The sequence below is a fragment of the Salmo salar genome, chromosome 01 (assembly GCF_965601325.2).
Source record: "Salmo salar chromosome 01, fSalSal1, whole genome shotgun sequence".
Taxonomy (NCBI): Eukaryota; Metazoa; Chordata; class Actinopteri; order Salmoniformes; family Salmonidae; genus Salmo; species Salmo salar.
Genome location: NC_138291.1, coordinates 7,821,080 through 7,838,018, shown reverse-complemented (window position 1 = coordinate 7,838,018; position 16,939 = coordinate 7,821,080). Strand labels below are relative to the sequence as shown.

Sequence of the window (16,939 nt, the reverse complement as noted above, 5' to 3'; positions counted from 1 at the left end):
TGTTTCACTACAGAGGGACTAGTTATAACATCATGTTTCACTACAGAGGGACTGGACTATGGGATGATCCCGGCCCTAATTACACCCTCCAACCGATCAGTGTTACCTGCTGTCAACGCCACGCCCACACACCTGGGTTGTCAAACGTGTGTGCCTTCCCAGACTGCACTGCTACAGAGAGACGCAGAGGCATGGGAAAGGTGTGTTAATGTTGGGTAAGAATAGAAAACTACGTGTACCATTGTCTGTTCCCATGACCAGAATTCAGATATGTGGAGATATTACAAGTTTACCATAGTGTGTCTTTCAGACATACAGGAGGACACGTGGCATTACGTGTCATGACATACCTGTGTATGGCAGCGAACAGGTCCTCAGTAGTCTGCGGTCGTGCTGGTGTCACCATCTCCTCCGCTGAAGAAATGTCAAACACCTCACCTGAGAGAGAGAGAGACAGAGAGAGACACAGAGAGAGAAAGAGAGAGAAAGAGCGACAGAGAGAGAGAGAGAGAGAGAGAGGAGAGAGAGAGAAAGAGAGAGAGGAGAAAAAGAGAGAGAGATATTGAGAGAGCCTCTCCTCCACTCCGTCCCTGGCTACTGTCCTGATCCTATCTCTCATTCCAGCTAGTGGCAGAGAGATGAAGACATGAGAAACACAACAAGGGACAGGGACGAAGGACAAAGGACAAAGATGTAAAGAAAATAACTGAAGAGAGACAGACTGATAGCTAGAGAGAAGGATATGAGGTCCTTGTGCTTACAGGCTGTCAGAAGAGAGGGTGGAGAGGGTCTGGGAGAGAGGGCGGGTGGGAGGATGGGGGGTTGAGAGATTTACGGTTATCTTCAACTCAGAGGAAGGTAGATGACCTACAACCCAGTAAGATATCTACTGTATGTGTCAGTAGGAGAGAGAGAGAGAGAGAGAGAGAGAGAGGAGAGAGAGAGAGAGAGAGAGAGAGAGAGAGGGAAAGGGGAGAGAGGAGAGAGAGACAGAGAGACAGAGAGACAGAGAGGGAAAGAGGAGAGAGGAGAGAGAGAGAGAGAGAGAGAGAGAGAGAGGGGGGGGGGGAAGGGGAGAGAGGAGAGACAGAGACAGAGAGAGAGAGAGAAAGAGAGAGAGAGAGAGAGAGAGAGAGAGAGAGAGAGAGAGAGAGAGAGGGAGAAAGAGAGAGAGAGAGAGAGAGAGAGAGAGAGGGGAAGGGGAGAGAGGAGAGAGAGAGAAGGGGGGAAGAGGGAGAGAGAGAGAGAGAGAGACAGAGACAGAGACAGAGAGAGAGAGAGAGAGAAGGGGGGAAGAGGGAGAGAGACAGAGAGAGACAGAGACAGAGAGAGAGACAGAGAGAGAGACAGAGACAGAGAGAGAGAGAGAGAAGGGGGGAAGAGGGAGAGAGACAGAGAGTTTGTTAGCTCACCGTTGTCCTCTCTGGAGCTCAGGGATCCTGTGGAGCTGCTGGCCCTGTCTGTCTCCAGGCTGCGCCTCTGTTCCCTCTTCTCCCATTCCATCCTCTCCTCCTCCAGTTCCCCCTCTTCAATTGACAGTGCACTGCTAAGGGCGTCTCTGTTCTCTTCCAGAGAGAAACTTCCAGAATCTCTGCTGTCCTCCTCAATGGCTCCCCTCTGTCTGTCCTCCTCCTCTCTCCTCCCCAGCATCAGTGTGATGTGCGCATTCTCTCTCTCTTCTTTCTCTTCCTTCTCTTCTTCCTCCTGCATCACCCATATCTCATCTGGTTCAGGTTCTGATCTCCCCAGCTCTGTGATTGGCACAGAGCCACATTCTACCTTTGTCTCTGCTTCTGTCTCTGTGTATGTCTTCATCTCCAGTGGACAGGACTCCTGCTGTGGCTCGTGGTACACAGGATGCTGGAGGAGAGGGCCTTGGTGGTAACTCTGTTACACGGGATGCTGGAGGACAAGGCCTTGGTGGTAACTTTTGTACACAGGGTGCTGGAGGAGAGGGCCTTGGTGGTAACTCTGGTACACAGGGTGCTGGAGGAGAGGGCCTTGGTGGTAACTCTGGTACACAGGGTGCTGGAGGAGAGGGCCTTGGTGGTAACTCTGGTACACAGGGTGCTGGAGGAGAGGGCCTTGGTGGTAACTCCGCTACATAGTATTCTGACTGGTGGCGTTTCAGGAAGGGGAATTCAGGCTTTGGCTTTGGCTGGGTCTCTGTCTGGGACTCTGTCTGTGCCAATTTTATCCCCAGAAAGGGTGGTGTCTCTGGGACAAAGGGCTGTGGAGGTGTACCTGTGAGTACGGGTGGTGGGGTTGGTGTGTCTGTCTGGTGTGTCCTCAGTAGGGATAGTTTAGGGTTTTTTAGGGCAATGGGAGGCTTCTCTTTGCGGGGGGTGGAGGAGGGGGTAGCAGGGGAGTGTGTGAGTGTGTTTGCACACGCTGAGTGCTCTAGTTGGCCGTTGGTGAGGCAGGGTGTGGTCTCCTGTCGAGGCGTGTGTTCTCCGTTCTGTAACGCTGGTTCTCTGTTCTCAGCAGGAGAGCTAGAACTTAAAACCACTGCTCTCAGTGGCCTAGAGAGAACAACCACTTTAGGCTTTTCTGGGGTTCTAGGCCTCTCCAGTGTTCTGGGCTTCTCCAGTGTTCTAGGCTTCTCCAGTGTTCTGGGCTGCTCCAGTGTTCTGGGCTTCTCCAGTGTTCTGGGCTTCTCCAGTGTTCTGGGATTCTCCAGTGTTCTAGGCTTCTCCAGTGTTCTAGGCTTCTCTATCATTATAGCCTCTGGAGTTCTAGGGTTGTCTGGGATTCTCGGCTTCTCCAGTGTTCTAGGCTTCTCCAGTGTTCTAGGCTTCTCAAGCATTATAGCCTCTGGAGTTCTAGGGTTCTCTGGGATTCTAGGCTTCTGAGGGGTTCTAGGCGTCTGTGGGGTTGTTGAGGGACTGAGGGCTTCTTCTGTTCCAACAGCCTCTCTGGTTCTATCAGTCTGCTGAGTAGTGGTCAGTGTGGAGCAGGGAGGGATAGACTCTCTGGTTCTGTCAGTGTGCTGAGTAGTGGTCGGTGTGGAGCAGGGAGGGATAGACTCTCTGGTTCTGTCAGTGTGCTGAGTAGTGGTCGGTGTGGAGCAGGGAGGGACAGACTCTCTGGTTCTGTCAGTGTGCTGAGTAGTGGTCGGTGTGGAGCAGGGAGGGACAGACTCTCTGGTTCTGTCAGTGTGCTGAGTAGTGGTCGGTGTGGAGCAGGGAGGGACAGACTCTCTGGTTCTGTCAGTGTGCTGAGTAGTGGTCGGTGTGGAGCAGGGAGGGACAGACTCTCTGGTTCTGTCAGTGTGCTGAGTAGTGGTCGGTGTGGAGCAGGGAGGGACAGACTCTCTGGTTCTCTCAGTGTGCTGAGTAGTGGTCGGTGTGGAGCAGGGAGGGACAGACTCTCTGGTTCTGTCAGTGTGCTGAGTAGTGGTCGGTGTGGAGCAGGGAGGGACAGACTCTCTGGTTCTGTCAGTGTGCTGAGTAGTGGTCGGTGGGGAGCAGAGAGGGACAGACTCTCTGGTTCTCTCAGTGTGCTGTGTAGTGGTCGGTGTGGAGCAGGGAGGGACAGATTCTCTGGTTCTGTCAGTGTGCTGAGTAGTGGTCGGTGTGGAGCAGGGAGGGACAGACTCTCTGGTTCTCTCAGTGTGCTGAGTAGTGGTCGGTGTGGAGCAGGGAGGGACAGACTCTCTGGTTCTCTCAGTGTGCTGAGTAGTGGTCGGTGTGGAGCAGGGAGGGACAGACTCTCTGGTTCTGTCAGTGTGCTGAGTAGTGGTCGGTGTGGAGCAGGGAGGGACAGACTCTCTGGTTCTGTCAGTGTGCTGAGTAGTGGTCGGTGTGGAGCAGGGAGGGACAGACTCTCTGGTTCTGTCAGTGTGCTGAGTAGTGGTCGGTGTGGAGCAGGGAGGGACAGACTCTGACGGTGTCTTTGTGGCCGCCTTTAGCATAGCATCATTGGTTTCAAGTCTCTTTTGGAAATATGCTAGCATAGTGCCAGTTGAATTGGCAGCCATTTTCTGAACGCCAGTGGTTTGTCTCTCTTCAGCCTCAGTAAGCATACCACTGATCCTCTCCACACTCTCTAACACAGTGCTGGTTAGTGTGGCATCCATGCCCTCCACTCTCTCCTGGGCGCAGGTTAGTGTAATGCCATTTAGCTTAGCATCAATGCTCTCTGGGCTCTGCTGGGCATCATTAGTTGACATAGCGTTGGTTAGCGTAATGCTAGTTAGCTTAGCATCGGTGATCTCTGGGCTCTGCCGGCCATCATTAGCTGGGGTTGCGTTGGTTAGCATCATGCTAGTTAGTGTAGCATCATTGCTATCTTGGCTCTGTTCGACATTAGCTGATGTAGGGTTTGTTAGCATAATGCTAGTTAGCTCCTGTGGGGCTAGCTCTTGTGGCCTCTTGACAGAGCGCAGGGTGACTTTCTGCAGGGCTTGGGTTGTGATCAGGGGGCGGGGGGGCCGTCCTGGACTCACTCTGCAGGGGCTCTGGAGAGGGGAAGGTGGTGTAGGGGTGTGGGTGTAAGGGGGAGGAGGTGGCGGAGGTGGGGGAGGAGGGGGAGGAGGATGACTGTTGATTGAGAGGTCTAAATCCTCTAAAAGCTCAGGGGAAGGAGGAGGAGGGAATCCTGGCAATGATGTCACATGACTGGCAGGTGTAACAGGTGTATAAAAGGGGTGGGGCTGAGTCTGTCGCACTGCACAGGTAAAGGAGGGAGGCAGGAGGGAAGGGGGAGAAGTTAGAGGAGTGGGGAGGGATGGCTGGGGTAGAGGAGGGGGTGAGGGGAGGGATGGCTGAGGTAGAGGAGGAGGAGCGGGGAGAGAAGGCTGAGGTAGTGGAAGGGGAGAGGGGAGAGAAGGCTGAGTTAGAGGAAGGGGAGAGGGGAGAGTACGAGAGATGCACAGTTGAGGGAGAGGAGGAGGAGAGGGGAGTGATTGTTGTTGCGGAAGGGATGGGTAGGGTGGAGGTAGAGAGGAAGGAGTGTTGGACTCAGAGAGGAGCGGAAGAGGGGGGAGAGGGGGGTATCTGGCAGAGTCAGCAGAGGTGTAGGAAGAGAGGGAGGAAGTGGAAGAAAAGGAGGAAGAGGGGGAGGAGAGGAGGGAGGACTTTCTCTCTGGGATGGGGGGTTTGGGCCCTCCTCTGCCAGGGGTAGAACAAGTCCTGGGAAGCGAGGAGGTGAGGGGCAGGGAGGAGGAGGAAGTGAGGGGTGAGGAGGTGGTTTGGGGTGAGGAGGAGGTTTGGTTGTTGCACTGCCTGGAGTATCCACTGGAGTTGGAAGCCAGACGCTGCAGTCTCCCTGCAGAGGTGGCCATGTTAGGAAAAGAAGCGGTCATTTTAGGTCCCATAGGCAGGCTCAGCCCTCCAGTACTGGCTGAGCGGGGCGCAGAGTGGTGAGGCTGCTTGAGGCGGTAGCTGGGAGGGTAGTCCTGGTCCTGACCAGCAGTGTGCTGTTGGTGGAAGCTGTGGAAGTGAGGGACCTGGTTGATCTGGCTGGCTATATCAGCAGCTCCCCTTTCCCCCCTGCTCAGACTGCTGAAGCTGCGACAGCGGGGGACCCAAGGATCCTCGAACACCTCAAACACCACAGGGGAGACCAGAGGGGAAACGGGAGCAGGACTGGGGGTCTGGAGACTCCTCTGTACCGTCACCACCACATCCTCTCTATCTCCAGGTTTGCTAGGGTTGTTGAAGTTGTAGCGCAGCGGTTTACCCCGAGCAGGTTTATGCCGTAGCGATGTGGAACGGGTAGGGGGAACGGGGGGCCTCTTGAACTTCCTCAGCGAGATACTGTGTGACAAGTTACAACTGTTGCTATGGAGACCGTGGTGGTCTTGGTTACCGTGGGGACAGCGGTTGTTGCCGGTGGCGTAGTCGGCAGAAATGCAGCCGTTGCTGTGGGACTTGAGCCACTGCAAGGGGGAGTGTCCGGCGGTGTCTGCGTCCCAGGAGCAGATAGAGCTGCAGTCGGTCTGAGAGGGGGAAGAGATGGAGGAGAGAGGATGGAGTGGGGAGGAATGGCTGGAGGTCAGCAGGGGCACGTAGCTCCAGTCCTCCCCGAGCAATGTGCTCTGACTCTGGGATATGCAGCTCCAACCCTTCCCTGGTTGGCTCTGGAAGACATGGTCCTGGAGAGACAGACAAGACAGACAGGCAGGAACATTAACCACAGGAGTATTCTTATTAGTACGTATTACTATCATGAGTTAACTGTACATAATACATACCGGCTAGGGTTGCTCAATTCCGGTAACTTTATCAAAATTCACAGGTTTTCCAGAAATTACAGTTGGTGGATTCCTGGATTTCCTGATTATTTCTGCCAGATTCTGGGGAATTTTTCAACTGGGATTTCTGGAAGACCTGGGGATTTTGAGAAAGTTATCGGAATTGAGCAACCCTAGCCTGGGAACCCTAATCCAGGACCTATAGACTCACCATAGAGCAGGATGCCATATAATAATAATAATAATAATAATATAATAATATAATAATGATATAATAATAACAATAATATAATAATACAAAAATAATAATAATATAATAATACTATAAGAATAAAAATATAATAATAATATAGTAATAATAATATAATAATAAGAATAATAACAATGTTGTATAATAATATAATAATAGTAATTGTAATATAATAATAATAAAATAATAATATAATATCAATAATAATAATAATAATATAATAATCATAATAATATAATAACAACACAATAATAATTATAGCGTAATATACACTGACTGGACAAAACATTAGGAACACGTGCTCTTTCCATGACATAGGCTGACCAGGTGAATCCAGATTAAAGTTATGATTCCTTATTGATGTCACGTGTTAAATCCACTTCAATCAGGTTAGATGAAAGGGAGGAGTCAGGTTAAAGGAGGTTCTTTAAGCCTTGTGATAAATGAGAAATGGACCTTGTATGTATGCCATTCAGAGGGTGAATGGGCAAGACAGAATTGCTGGACTAAATTGCTGTGAGCGCTGCTGTCTGTGCCGGGATCCTGCCAGCTTCCGTATAGGGGAGAGACGCGAAAGCCCAGCTAACCTAGCTGGCTCGGCGGTCTCAAATGGAGGCCGCTATTGAATGTTTCCAACGTTGCAGGACCTGCGTTTACTTTGCTTTGTTCTGGGACAATGTGGACTGCGTTGACTTTTTAATGTAGCAACTGCTTGCTTGCGGAGGACTACAGGCGCGAAGTAGCTACTCTAAGCAAGCAAGTAGCAAACCTATATAAGCTACTGGGGAACCCACGCCCAAATACTTTTTATTTTTCTTTCACCCCAGTAGCCGGACGCCGCTCTGGTCTGGTGGAAGTTTTGCTGCAATGCAGGGTTCCATCCCCGAAGGGGTCTCCCCCCTCCCTGGAGAACGTAGCTGATCTTGACCCAACCAACCAGCCATGGAGGTACGTCACTCACCGTGGAAGTCAAAGAAGGCGTCCTCTGGCAACGGGGGTCTCCATGGAGATGTTGAGCCCGGAACTGACACAGACCAGAAACAGCTTTGCCTCACTGGATCCAGAGGTTCCGGCACCTTCGTCAGTGGTGGCTTCCCAATCAAAATCGTATCCGGAGGTACCTGCGTATAGGTACTCGGTTCTGTCTCCCTCTCAGTTGGCATCTACCTCGGGTTCAGATCCTTGGAGCTCCCGCCTGAGAGACCGGCCCATTCAACATCACCAGCTGTTATCATAGGCAGCTCTACGGTGAGAAACGTCTCGGTCCCCAAGGCAAAAACCCTGTGCTACCCAGGAGCACGAGTACAGGACGTAACAAGGCTGCTTCTGACTGTTCTACCACAGATGCCGGGAGCTGACACTGTCGTAGTCCATGTGGGGTCAAACGACATCAGAAGGGCTAGCTCGGAACATTTGAAATTTGATTTTAACCTCTTATGGCTAGGGGGCAGTATTTTCACGGCTGGATAAAAAACGTACCCGATTTAAACTGGTTACTAATCCTACCCAGTAACTAGAATATGCATATACTTATTATTTATGGATAGAAAACACCCTAAAGCTTCTAAAACTGTTTGAATGGTGTCTGTGAGTATAACAGAACTCAAATGGCAGGTCAAAACCTGAGAGATTCCTTTACAGGAAGTGGCCTGTCTGACCATTTCTGGAACTTCTTTGCCATCTCTATCTTTTACTAAGGATCTCTGCTCTAACGTGACACTTCCTACGTCGTCCATAGGCGCTCAGAGCCCGGGAAAAACCTGAATGTCGTCATCCCAGCCCCAGGCTGAAACACATTATCGCCTTTCTCAAGTGGCCGATCAAGGGACTGTGGGCTTAGGCGCGTGACCTGGCCGCCCCCGTCTTTGTGATTTTTTCCTCTGTTTGCCGAAAAGGAAATTCCCGGTCGGAATATTATCGCTTTTCTACGAGAAAAATGGCATAAAAATTGATTTTAAACAGCGGTTGACATGCTTCGAAGTACGGTAATGGATTTTTTTGTCACGAATTGCGCCATGCGCACGACCCTTCTTTACCATTTCGGATAGTGTCTGGAACGCACGAACAAAACGCCGCTATTCGGATATAACGATGGATTATTTTGGACCAAACCAACATTTGTTATTGAAGTAGCAGTCCTGGGAGTGCATTCTGACGAAGACAACAAAGGTAATGAAACTTTTGTAATAGTAAATCGGAGTTTGATGAGGGCTAAACTTGGTCGGTGTCTAAATGGCTAGCCGTGATGGCTGGGCTATCTACTGAGAATATTGCAAAATGTGCTTTCACCGAAAAGCTATTTTAAAATCGGACATATCGAGTGCATAGAGGAGTTCTGTATCTATAATTCTTAAAATAATTGTTATGTTTTTTGTGAACGTTTATCGTGAGTAATTTAGTAAATTCACCGGATGTTTGCGGGGGGTATGCTAGTTCTGAACGTCACATGCTAATGTAAAAAGCTGGTTTTTGATATAAATATGAACTTGATTGAACAAAACATGCATGCATTGTATAACATAATGTCCTAGGGTTGTCATCTGATGAAGATCATCAAAGGTTAGTGCTGCATTTAGCTGTGGTTTTGTTTTTTGTGACATTATATGCTAGCTTGAAAAATGGGTGTCTGATTATTTCTGGCTTGGTACTCTGCTGACATAATCTAATGTTTTGCTTTCGCTGTAAAGCCTTTTTGAAATCGGACAGTGTGGTTAGATAAAGGAGAGTCTTGTCTTTAAGAAATAGTCATATGTTTGAAAAATTGAAGTTTTTGTATTTTTGAGGAATTTGTAATTCGCGCCACGCCTATCATTGGATATTGGAGCAGGTGTTCCGCTAGCGGAACGTCTAGATGTAAGAGGTTAAAGAACTGATTTTAGCATTAAAAGACTCCAAAAAACTGCCAATAATTTCAGGTCCAGTACCATCGTTGGGCCACGGGTGTGAACAATTCAGCAGACTGCTGGCATTACACATCTGTCTAAAAGACTACTGTAGCTCTGCTGGAGTCACTTTTATTGATAACTTTGACACCTTCTGGAAACAGAAGATACTCTACAGGAATGACGGAGTCTCTCCAAATCATCTTGGCTTCTGGACTCTATCCACGCATTTCAAGGTTGCGTTGAAACAATGACTGGTAAATGATCCAAGACCAGCTCAGTTAATCCCTACCATTGTGACAATGAGTCATCATAATACTGCATCAAATGTACATGATCTTAGGGGCACTGGAAAACACAATGTAAATAATTTAATTTATGTACCCCTAATTGCACCGAATACATCTGTATATCCTACAGCTATTGTAAGCAGTAATCATGAGCCTATAAACCAGAATTATACTGTTAGCACTGAGGCGGTGTGCCCTAGTAGGAAGACCACTTTATGCAGCTCACCCTGCACTATCAGCTCCAATGTAAATAACATGAGTAAGTCTACCACTGATAAGCTTCCCAGTAAAGCAATAAAAACAATCAAGCAACACAGAACAGTGCTAAAAATAGCCCATATTAACATATGTAGCCTAAGAAACAAGGTCCAGGAAGTCAATAACTTGCTTGTAACAGATGACATTCATATTCTGACTATCTCTGAAACTCACTTAGATAATACCTTTGATGATACAGTGGTAGCAATACATGGTTATAATATCTACCGAAAAGACAGAAATGCCAATGGAGGTGGTGTTGCGGTCTATATTCAGAACCACATTCCTGTAAAGCTTAGAGACGATCTAATGTTAAATACTGTTGAAGTAATATGGCTACAGGTTCATCTGCCTCACCTAAAGCCCATTCTTGTGGGAAGCTGCTATAGACTACCAAGTGCTAACAGTCAGTATCTGGATAATATGTGTGAAATGCTTGATAATGTATGTGATATCAACAGAGAAGTAATTTTTTTCAGTCAACCTACCAGGGTAGTTATAAAAAGCACAGGAATTAAATCATCAACATGTATTGATCACATTTTTACTAACGCCGCAGATATTTGCTTTAACTTCTTTGGGATAGGGGGCGGCATTTTGACGTCCGGATGAAAAGCATGCACAAAGTAAACTGCCTGCTACTAAGGCCCAGAAGCTAGGATATGCATATAATGGTATATTTGGATAGAAAACACTCTAACGTTTCTAAAACTGTTAAAATAATGTCTGTGAGTATAACAGAACTGAAATGGCAGGCAAAACCCCAAGGACAAAACATCAAAAAAAGTTAATAATTCAGCATACCACTGATTTCAATGGCTGGCACTTATATAATAGGGCGAAATCGTCCCCGATTGCAGTTCCTAGGGCTTCCACTAGATGTCAACAGTCTTTAGAAAAAGCTTCAGGCTGGTTTTTGGGAAAATGAGGGAGAAGTTGTAGTTTTTCTAAGTGGCTTCCATTTTGGCTGTAGTGTTTCCAAGCGCATGGCCGAGAGAGCGCCTTCTTTTTGTTTATCTCCGGTAAAGACAATAACAATTCTCCGTCTTAAATTGTATTGTTTATTTGGATATTAGGGTACCTAAGGTTTGATTATAAACATTGCTTGACTTGTTAGGATAAGTTTATTGGTAACATTTTGTATGCATTTTGAAGGAGGGAAACCGAGTGGATTATTGACTGAAGTGTGCCAGCTAAACTGAGTATTTATGGATATAAAGAAGGACTTTATCGAACAAAAGGACTATTTGTAATGTAACTGAGACCTTTTGGAGTGCCAACAGAAGAAGATCTTCAAAGGTAAGGCATATATTATATCACTATTTCTGACTTTGGTGTCGCAACTCCCTGGTTGAAAATTATTTGTTATGTATTTGTGTGCTGGGCGCTGTCCTCAGATAATTGCATGGTTTGCTTTCCCCGTAAAGCCTTTTTGAAATCTGACACGGCGGCTGGATTAACAACAACTTAAGCTTTATTTTGATGTATTGCACTTGTGATTTCAGGAAAGTTAAATATTTATAGTAATTTAATTTGAATTTCACGCTCTGCAATTTGATGGGACGCTAGCGTCCCAATGATCTGCAAGAAATGTTTAAAGCAGTATCCAAATCCATAGGATGTAGTGATCACAAAATAAGAGCCATATTTAGGAAAACCACAGTTCAAAAGGCTGGGCCTAATACAAATATTATTTGTATTGCTAAAAGCATTAAACTGTAATCTTGTACTTTTTGGGGTTTTTTAGCCCTAAGAGGTCATACAAGAAGTTTTGTAGTGATTCATATGTTGATGATGTAAAGAATATTTGCTGGTCTGTGGTGTGTTGTCGTAGTGATGAGACCAAAACGCAGCAGGTATGTGTATGCTCATCTTGACGTTTAATGAATTCAAAATGAACACCAAAATAACAAAAGAACGAACGATCAACAAAACAGTCTGGCAAGGCACAAGGCTAAACACAGAACAATCTCCCACAAATGACAAACACAAACACACCCTAATATATGGGACTCTCAATCAAAAGCAAATAGACAACACCTGCCTTCAACTGAGAGTCCCAACCCCAATTAACCAAACATAGAAATAGACACACTAGACTAAACATAGAATACATGAAAATCAAACAGTGCCCAAAAACCCCCGGAATACTTAAATCAAATGCCCCTTCAACAAACACACCACCCCGAACCACATAAAACGAATACCCTCTGCCACGTCCTGACCAAACTACAATGACAATTCACCCTTATACTGGCCAGGACGTGACATATGTAATGAGGAGCAACCAGACACTGCACTTGACACATTTACTAATGAGCATGCACTCTGTTAAATCCCCTTGGATTGATGAGGAATTGAAAATTGTATGGTTGAGAGGAATGAGGCTAAAGGTATGGCAATTAAGTCTGGCAGCCCAACTGAATGGCAAACATACTGCAAATTAAAATAAAGAAAAATAAAGTACACTATGAAACAAAGATAAATTATATAAAGAAATTACATTTTGGAAAAAAACACCAACTCGACTCATTCATTCATTGAATCAGATGGCTCATTCATCACAAAGCCCACTGATATTGCAAACTACTTTAATTACTTTTTCATTGGCAAGATAAGCAAACTTAGGGATGACATGGCAGCAACAAACGCTGACACTACACATCCAAGTATATCGGACCAAATTATAAAAGACAAGAACTGTACTTTTGAATTCTGTAAAGTCAGTTTGGAAGAGGTGAAAAGGTATTGTTGTCTATCAACAATGACAAGACAATGGGGTCTGCCAATCTAGATGGAAAATTACTGAGGATAATAGCAGACGATATTGCCACTCCTATTTGCCACATCTTCAATTTAAGCCTACTAGAGAGTGTGTGCCCTCAGGCCTGGAGGGACGCTAAAGTCATTCCGCTACCCAAGAATAGTAAAGCCCCCTATACTGGCTCAAATAGCTGACAAATCAGCCTGTTACCAACCCTTAGTAAACTTCTGGAAAACATTGTGTTTGACCAGATACAATACTATTTAACAGTAAACTAATTGACAACAGAATTTCAGCATGCTTATAGGGAAGGAAACTCAACAAGCACAGCACTGACACAAATGACTGATGATTGGCTGAGAGAAATTGATGATAAAATGATTGTGGGGGCTGTCTTGTTAGACTCAGTGCAGCTTTTGACATTATTGATCATAGCATTCTGCTGGAAAAACATGTGTGTTATGGCTTTACACCCTCTGCTATAATGTGGATAAAGAGTTACTTGTCTAACAGAACACAGAGGTGTTCTTTAATGGAAGCCTCTCAAATATAATCCAGTTAGAATCAGGAATTCCCCAGGGTAGCTCTTTAGGCCCCTTGCTTTTTTCAATTTTTACTTTTACTAACGACATGCGCTGACTTTGAGTAAAGCCAGAGTTTCTATGTATGCGGATAACTCAACACTATACACGTCAGTTACTACAGTGACTGAAATGACTGCAACACTCAACAAAGAGCTGCAGTTAGTTTCAGAGTGGGTGGCAAGGAATAAGTTAGCCCTAAATATTTCTAAAACTAAAAGCATTGTATTTGGAACAAAACACTCACTAAACCCTAAACTCTAAACCTCAACTAAATCTTGTAATAAATCATGTGGAAATTGACCAAGTTGAGATGACTAAACTGCTTGGAGTAACACTAGATTGTAAGCTGTCATGGTCAAAACATATTGATGCAGTAGTAGCTAAGATGAGGAGAAGTCTGTCTATAATAAAGCGATGCTCTGCCTTCTTAACAACACTATCAACAAGGCAGGTCCTACAGGCCCTAGTTTTGTCGCACCTTGACTACTGTTCAGTTATGTGGTCAGGTGCCACAAAAAAGGAAAATTGCAATTGGCTCAGAACAGGGCAGCACGGCTGGCCCTTGGATGTATATAGAAAGCTAATATTAATAATATGCATAACAATCTCTCCTGGCTGAAAGTGGAGGAGAGATTGACTTCATCACTACTTTTATTTATGAGAGGTATTGACATGTTGAATGCACCGATCTGTCTATCTAAACTACTGGCACACAGTTCGGACACCCATGCATACCCCAAAAGACATGCCACAAGAGGTCTCTTCACAGTCCCCAAGTCCAGAACAGACTATGGGAGGCACACAGCACTACATAGAACCATGACTACATGGAGCTCTATTCCACATCAAGTAACTGACACAAGCAGTAAAATTAGATTTCAAAAACAGATAAAAAAAAATATATGAAACAGCGGGAACTGGGAAGCAACACAAACATTGGCACAGACACATGCACACCCACCCACACACCCACACACACACACACACACACACACACACACACACACACACACACACACACACACACACACACACACACACACACACACACACACACACACACACACACACACACACACACACACACACGATAACATGCGGACTATATATACACATGGATTTAGTACTGTAGATATGTGGTAGTGGTGGAGTAGGGGCCTGAGGGCACACAGTGTGTTGTGAAATCTGTGAATGTATTGTTATGTTTTAAACATTTTATAAACTGCCTTAATTTTGCTCGACCCCAGGAAGAGTAAAGGGGATCCATAATAAATACAAATACAAATACACAACTGTGGGAAGCATTGGAGTCAACATGGGCCAGCATCCCTGTGGAACGCTTTCGACACCTTGTAGAGTCCATGCCCCGATGAACTGAGGCTGTTCTGAGTGCAAAAGAGGGTGCAACTCAATATTAGGAAGGTGTTCTTAATGTTTTGTACACTCAGTGTATACTCACCTTAGAGCAGGGTGCAGTGTCGCAGAGTGTCCTGTAGGGGGTGGTAAGGCAGCTGCTCACAGAGGACAAGGTGTCCTCACGAGGGAGGCTGTGGAAGCCCTCCCCCCCATCTTCACCCGCCAGGGAGTCACTGCCCAAGGAAGATGAGGGGGTGAGGGTGAGGCTTGGGTGAGGTTGAATCTTAAGGGAAGGGTTAGAGTTAAGAGTGAGGCTAGGGTGAGAGTTAGGAGTAAAGGTGGGGTTAGGGTTGAGGGTCGGGGTGAGAGAAGCCATCAGAGAAGAGATGCCCTGTCCTCTCTGGGCCTGGATCCGACACACTGATGACTTCACCACTCTCCTCTCCTCCCTCCTTTCCTCCTCCTCTCTCTTATCCACCACGCTCTCCTCGTCCAACCTTCCCTCCTCTCTTCTCTCGTCCCCCGTCTGGCCGGCCTCTGGGGCATATGAGGGCGTGTGTGACTGGGTGTGTGAGCGCCGTATGATCGTGCTCTGTAGCAGGGCTGTGTTGACAATGCCGATCCGGCCCAAAGTAGAGTACTGACCAGGCTGAACCACTGTTCCACTACACCCTGGCTCTTCATCAGCTTCATGTTCTGTAGAGGAAGAGGAGAGGATAAGAAAAAATAATTGAGGCGAGGAGAGGAGAGGAGGCGAGGAGGGGAGGGGAGGAGAGGAGAGGAGAGGAGGCGAGAGGAGGCGAGAGGAGGCGAGGCGAGGCGAGGCGAGGAAAAGAGAGAGTACACGTCCTCAGTGAAAACAATGTACTGAGCAAATGTCAAATTTGCTTTTTACCAAATTATTGTACGACACACCACGTATTAATCCTGCACACCCTAATTGACAAACAAACAAACCAAAACAAAGGCAAAGTCTTCTTATGATTTGGTGATTTCAAAAACACACAACATTATAGAATGCATTTACACAAAATACAAGTGTGCGGGTAAAATTGACAAGAAACACACACATTTCTTTCCACAGGGCCGTGGGGTGAGACAGGGATGCAGCTTGAGCACGACCCTCTTCAACATATATATCAACGAAATGGCGAGGGCACTTGAACAGTCTGCAGCACCCGGCCTCACCCTACTACACTCTGAAGTCATATGTCTACTGTTTGCTGATGATCTGGTGCTTCTGTCCCCAATCAAGGAGAGCCTACAGAAGCATCTAGATCTTCTGCACAGATTGTGTCAGACCTGGGCCCTGACAGTAAATCTCATTAAAAAAAAAAATGGTGTTCCAAAAAAGGTCCAGTTGCCAGGACCACAAATACAAATTCTATCTCAACACCATTGCCATAGAACACACAAAAAACGATACATACCTCTGCCTAAACATCAGCAGCACAGGAAACTTCCACAAAGCTGTGAACGATCTGAGAGACAAGGCAAGAAGGGCCTTCTATACCATCATAAGGAACATAAAATTCAACATCCCAATTAGGATCTGGCTAAACATTCTTGAATCAGTTATAGAACCCATTGCCCTTTATGGTTGTGAGGTCTGGGGTCTGCTCACCAACCAAGAATTCACAAAATGGGACAAACACCAAATTGAATTTTTTTTGTGTTTGTCGCAAAAATAAAATATATCCTCAGTGTACAACGTAAAACACCAAATAATGCATGCAGAGCAGAATTAGGCCGATACAGGCTAATTATCCAAATCCAGAAAAGAGCAGTTAAATTCTACAACCACCTAAAAGGAAGCGATTCCCAAACCTTCCATAACAAAGTAATCACCTATAGAGAGATGAACCTGGAGAACAGTCGTCTAAGCAAGCTGGTCCTGGGGCTCTGTTCACAAACACAAACTGAGCTCCAGGACAGCAACACAATTAGAACCGATAACGAGAAACCAAAATGACTTGACACATTGGAAAGATTTAACAAAACAACTGAGCAAACTAGAATGCTATTTGGCCCTAAACAGAGAGTACACAGTGGCAGAATACCTGACCACTGTGACTGACCCAAAATTAAGGAAAGCTTTGACTATGTACAGACTCAGTAAGCACAGCCTTGCTATTGAGAGAGGCCGCCATAGGCATACCTGGCTCTCAAGAGAAGACAGGCTATGTGCACACTGTCCACAAAAGGAGGTGGAAACTGAGCTGCACTTCCTAACCTCCTGCCAAATGTATGTCCATATTAGAGACACATATTTCCCTCAGATTACACAGACCCACAAAGAATTTGAAAACAAACCCAATTTTGATAAACTCCCATATCTATTGGGAGAAATACCACAGTG

At 46.2% G+C, this 16,939-nt stretch overlaps 1 protein-coding gene across 1 annotated transcript in view; it reads right to left on the bottom strand.

Moving 5' to 3' along the window:
* Positions 1 to 1,418: 1,418 nt before the first annotated feature.
* LOC106605304 (uncharacterized) overlaps positions 1,419 to 16,939 on the bottom strand; it is a 42,758-nt gene continuing 27,237 nt past the window's right edge. The window contains exons 7-8 of the mRNA XM_082957473.1: positions 14,684 to 15,276; positions 1,419 to 6,097 (exon numbers count right to left, since the gene is read on the bottom strand). Coding sequence (XP_082813599.1) covers positions 1,730 to 6,097; positions 14,684 to 15,276 — 4,961 coding nt within the window. The 3' untranslated portion in view covers positions 1,419 to 1,729. The remainder of the gene's footprint in view (positions 6,098 to 14,683; positions 15,277 to 16,939) is intronic.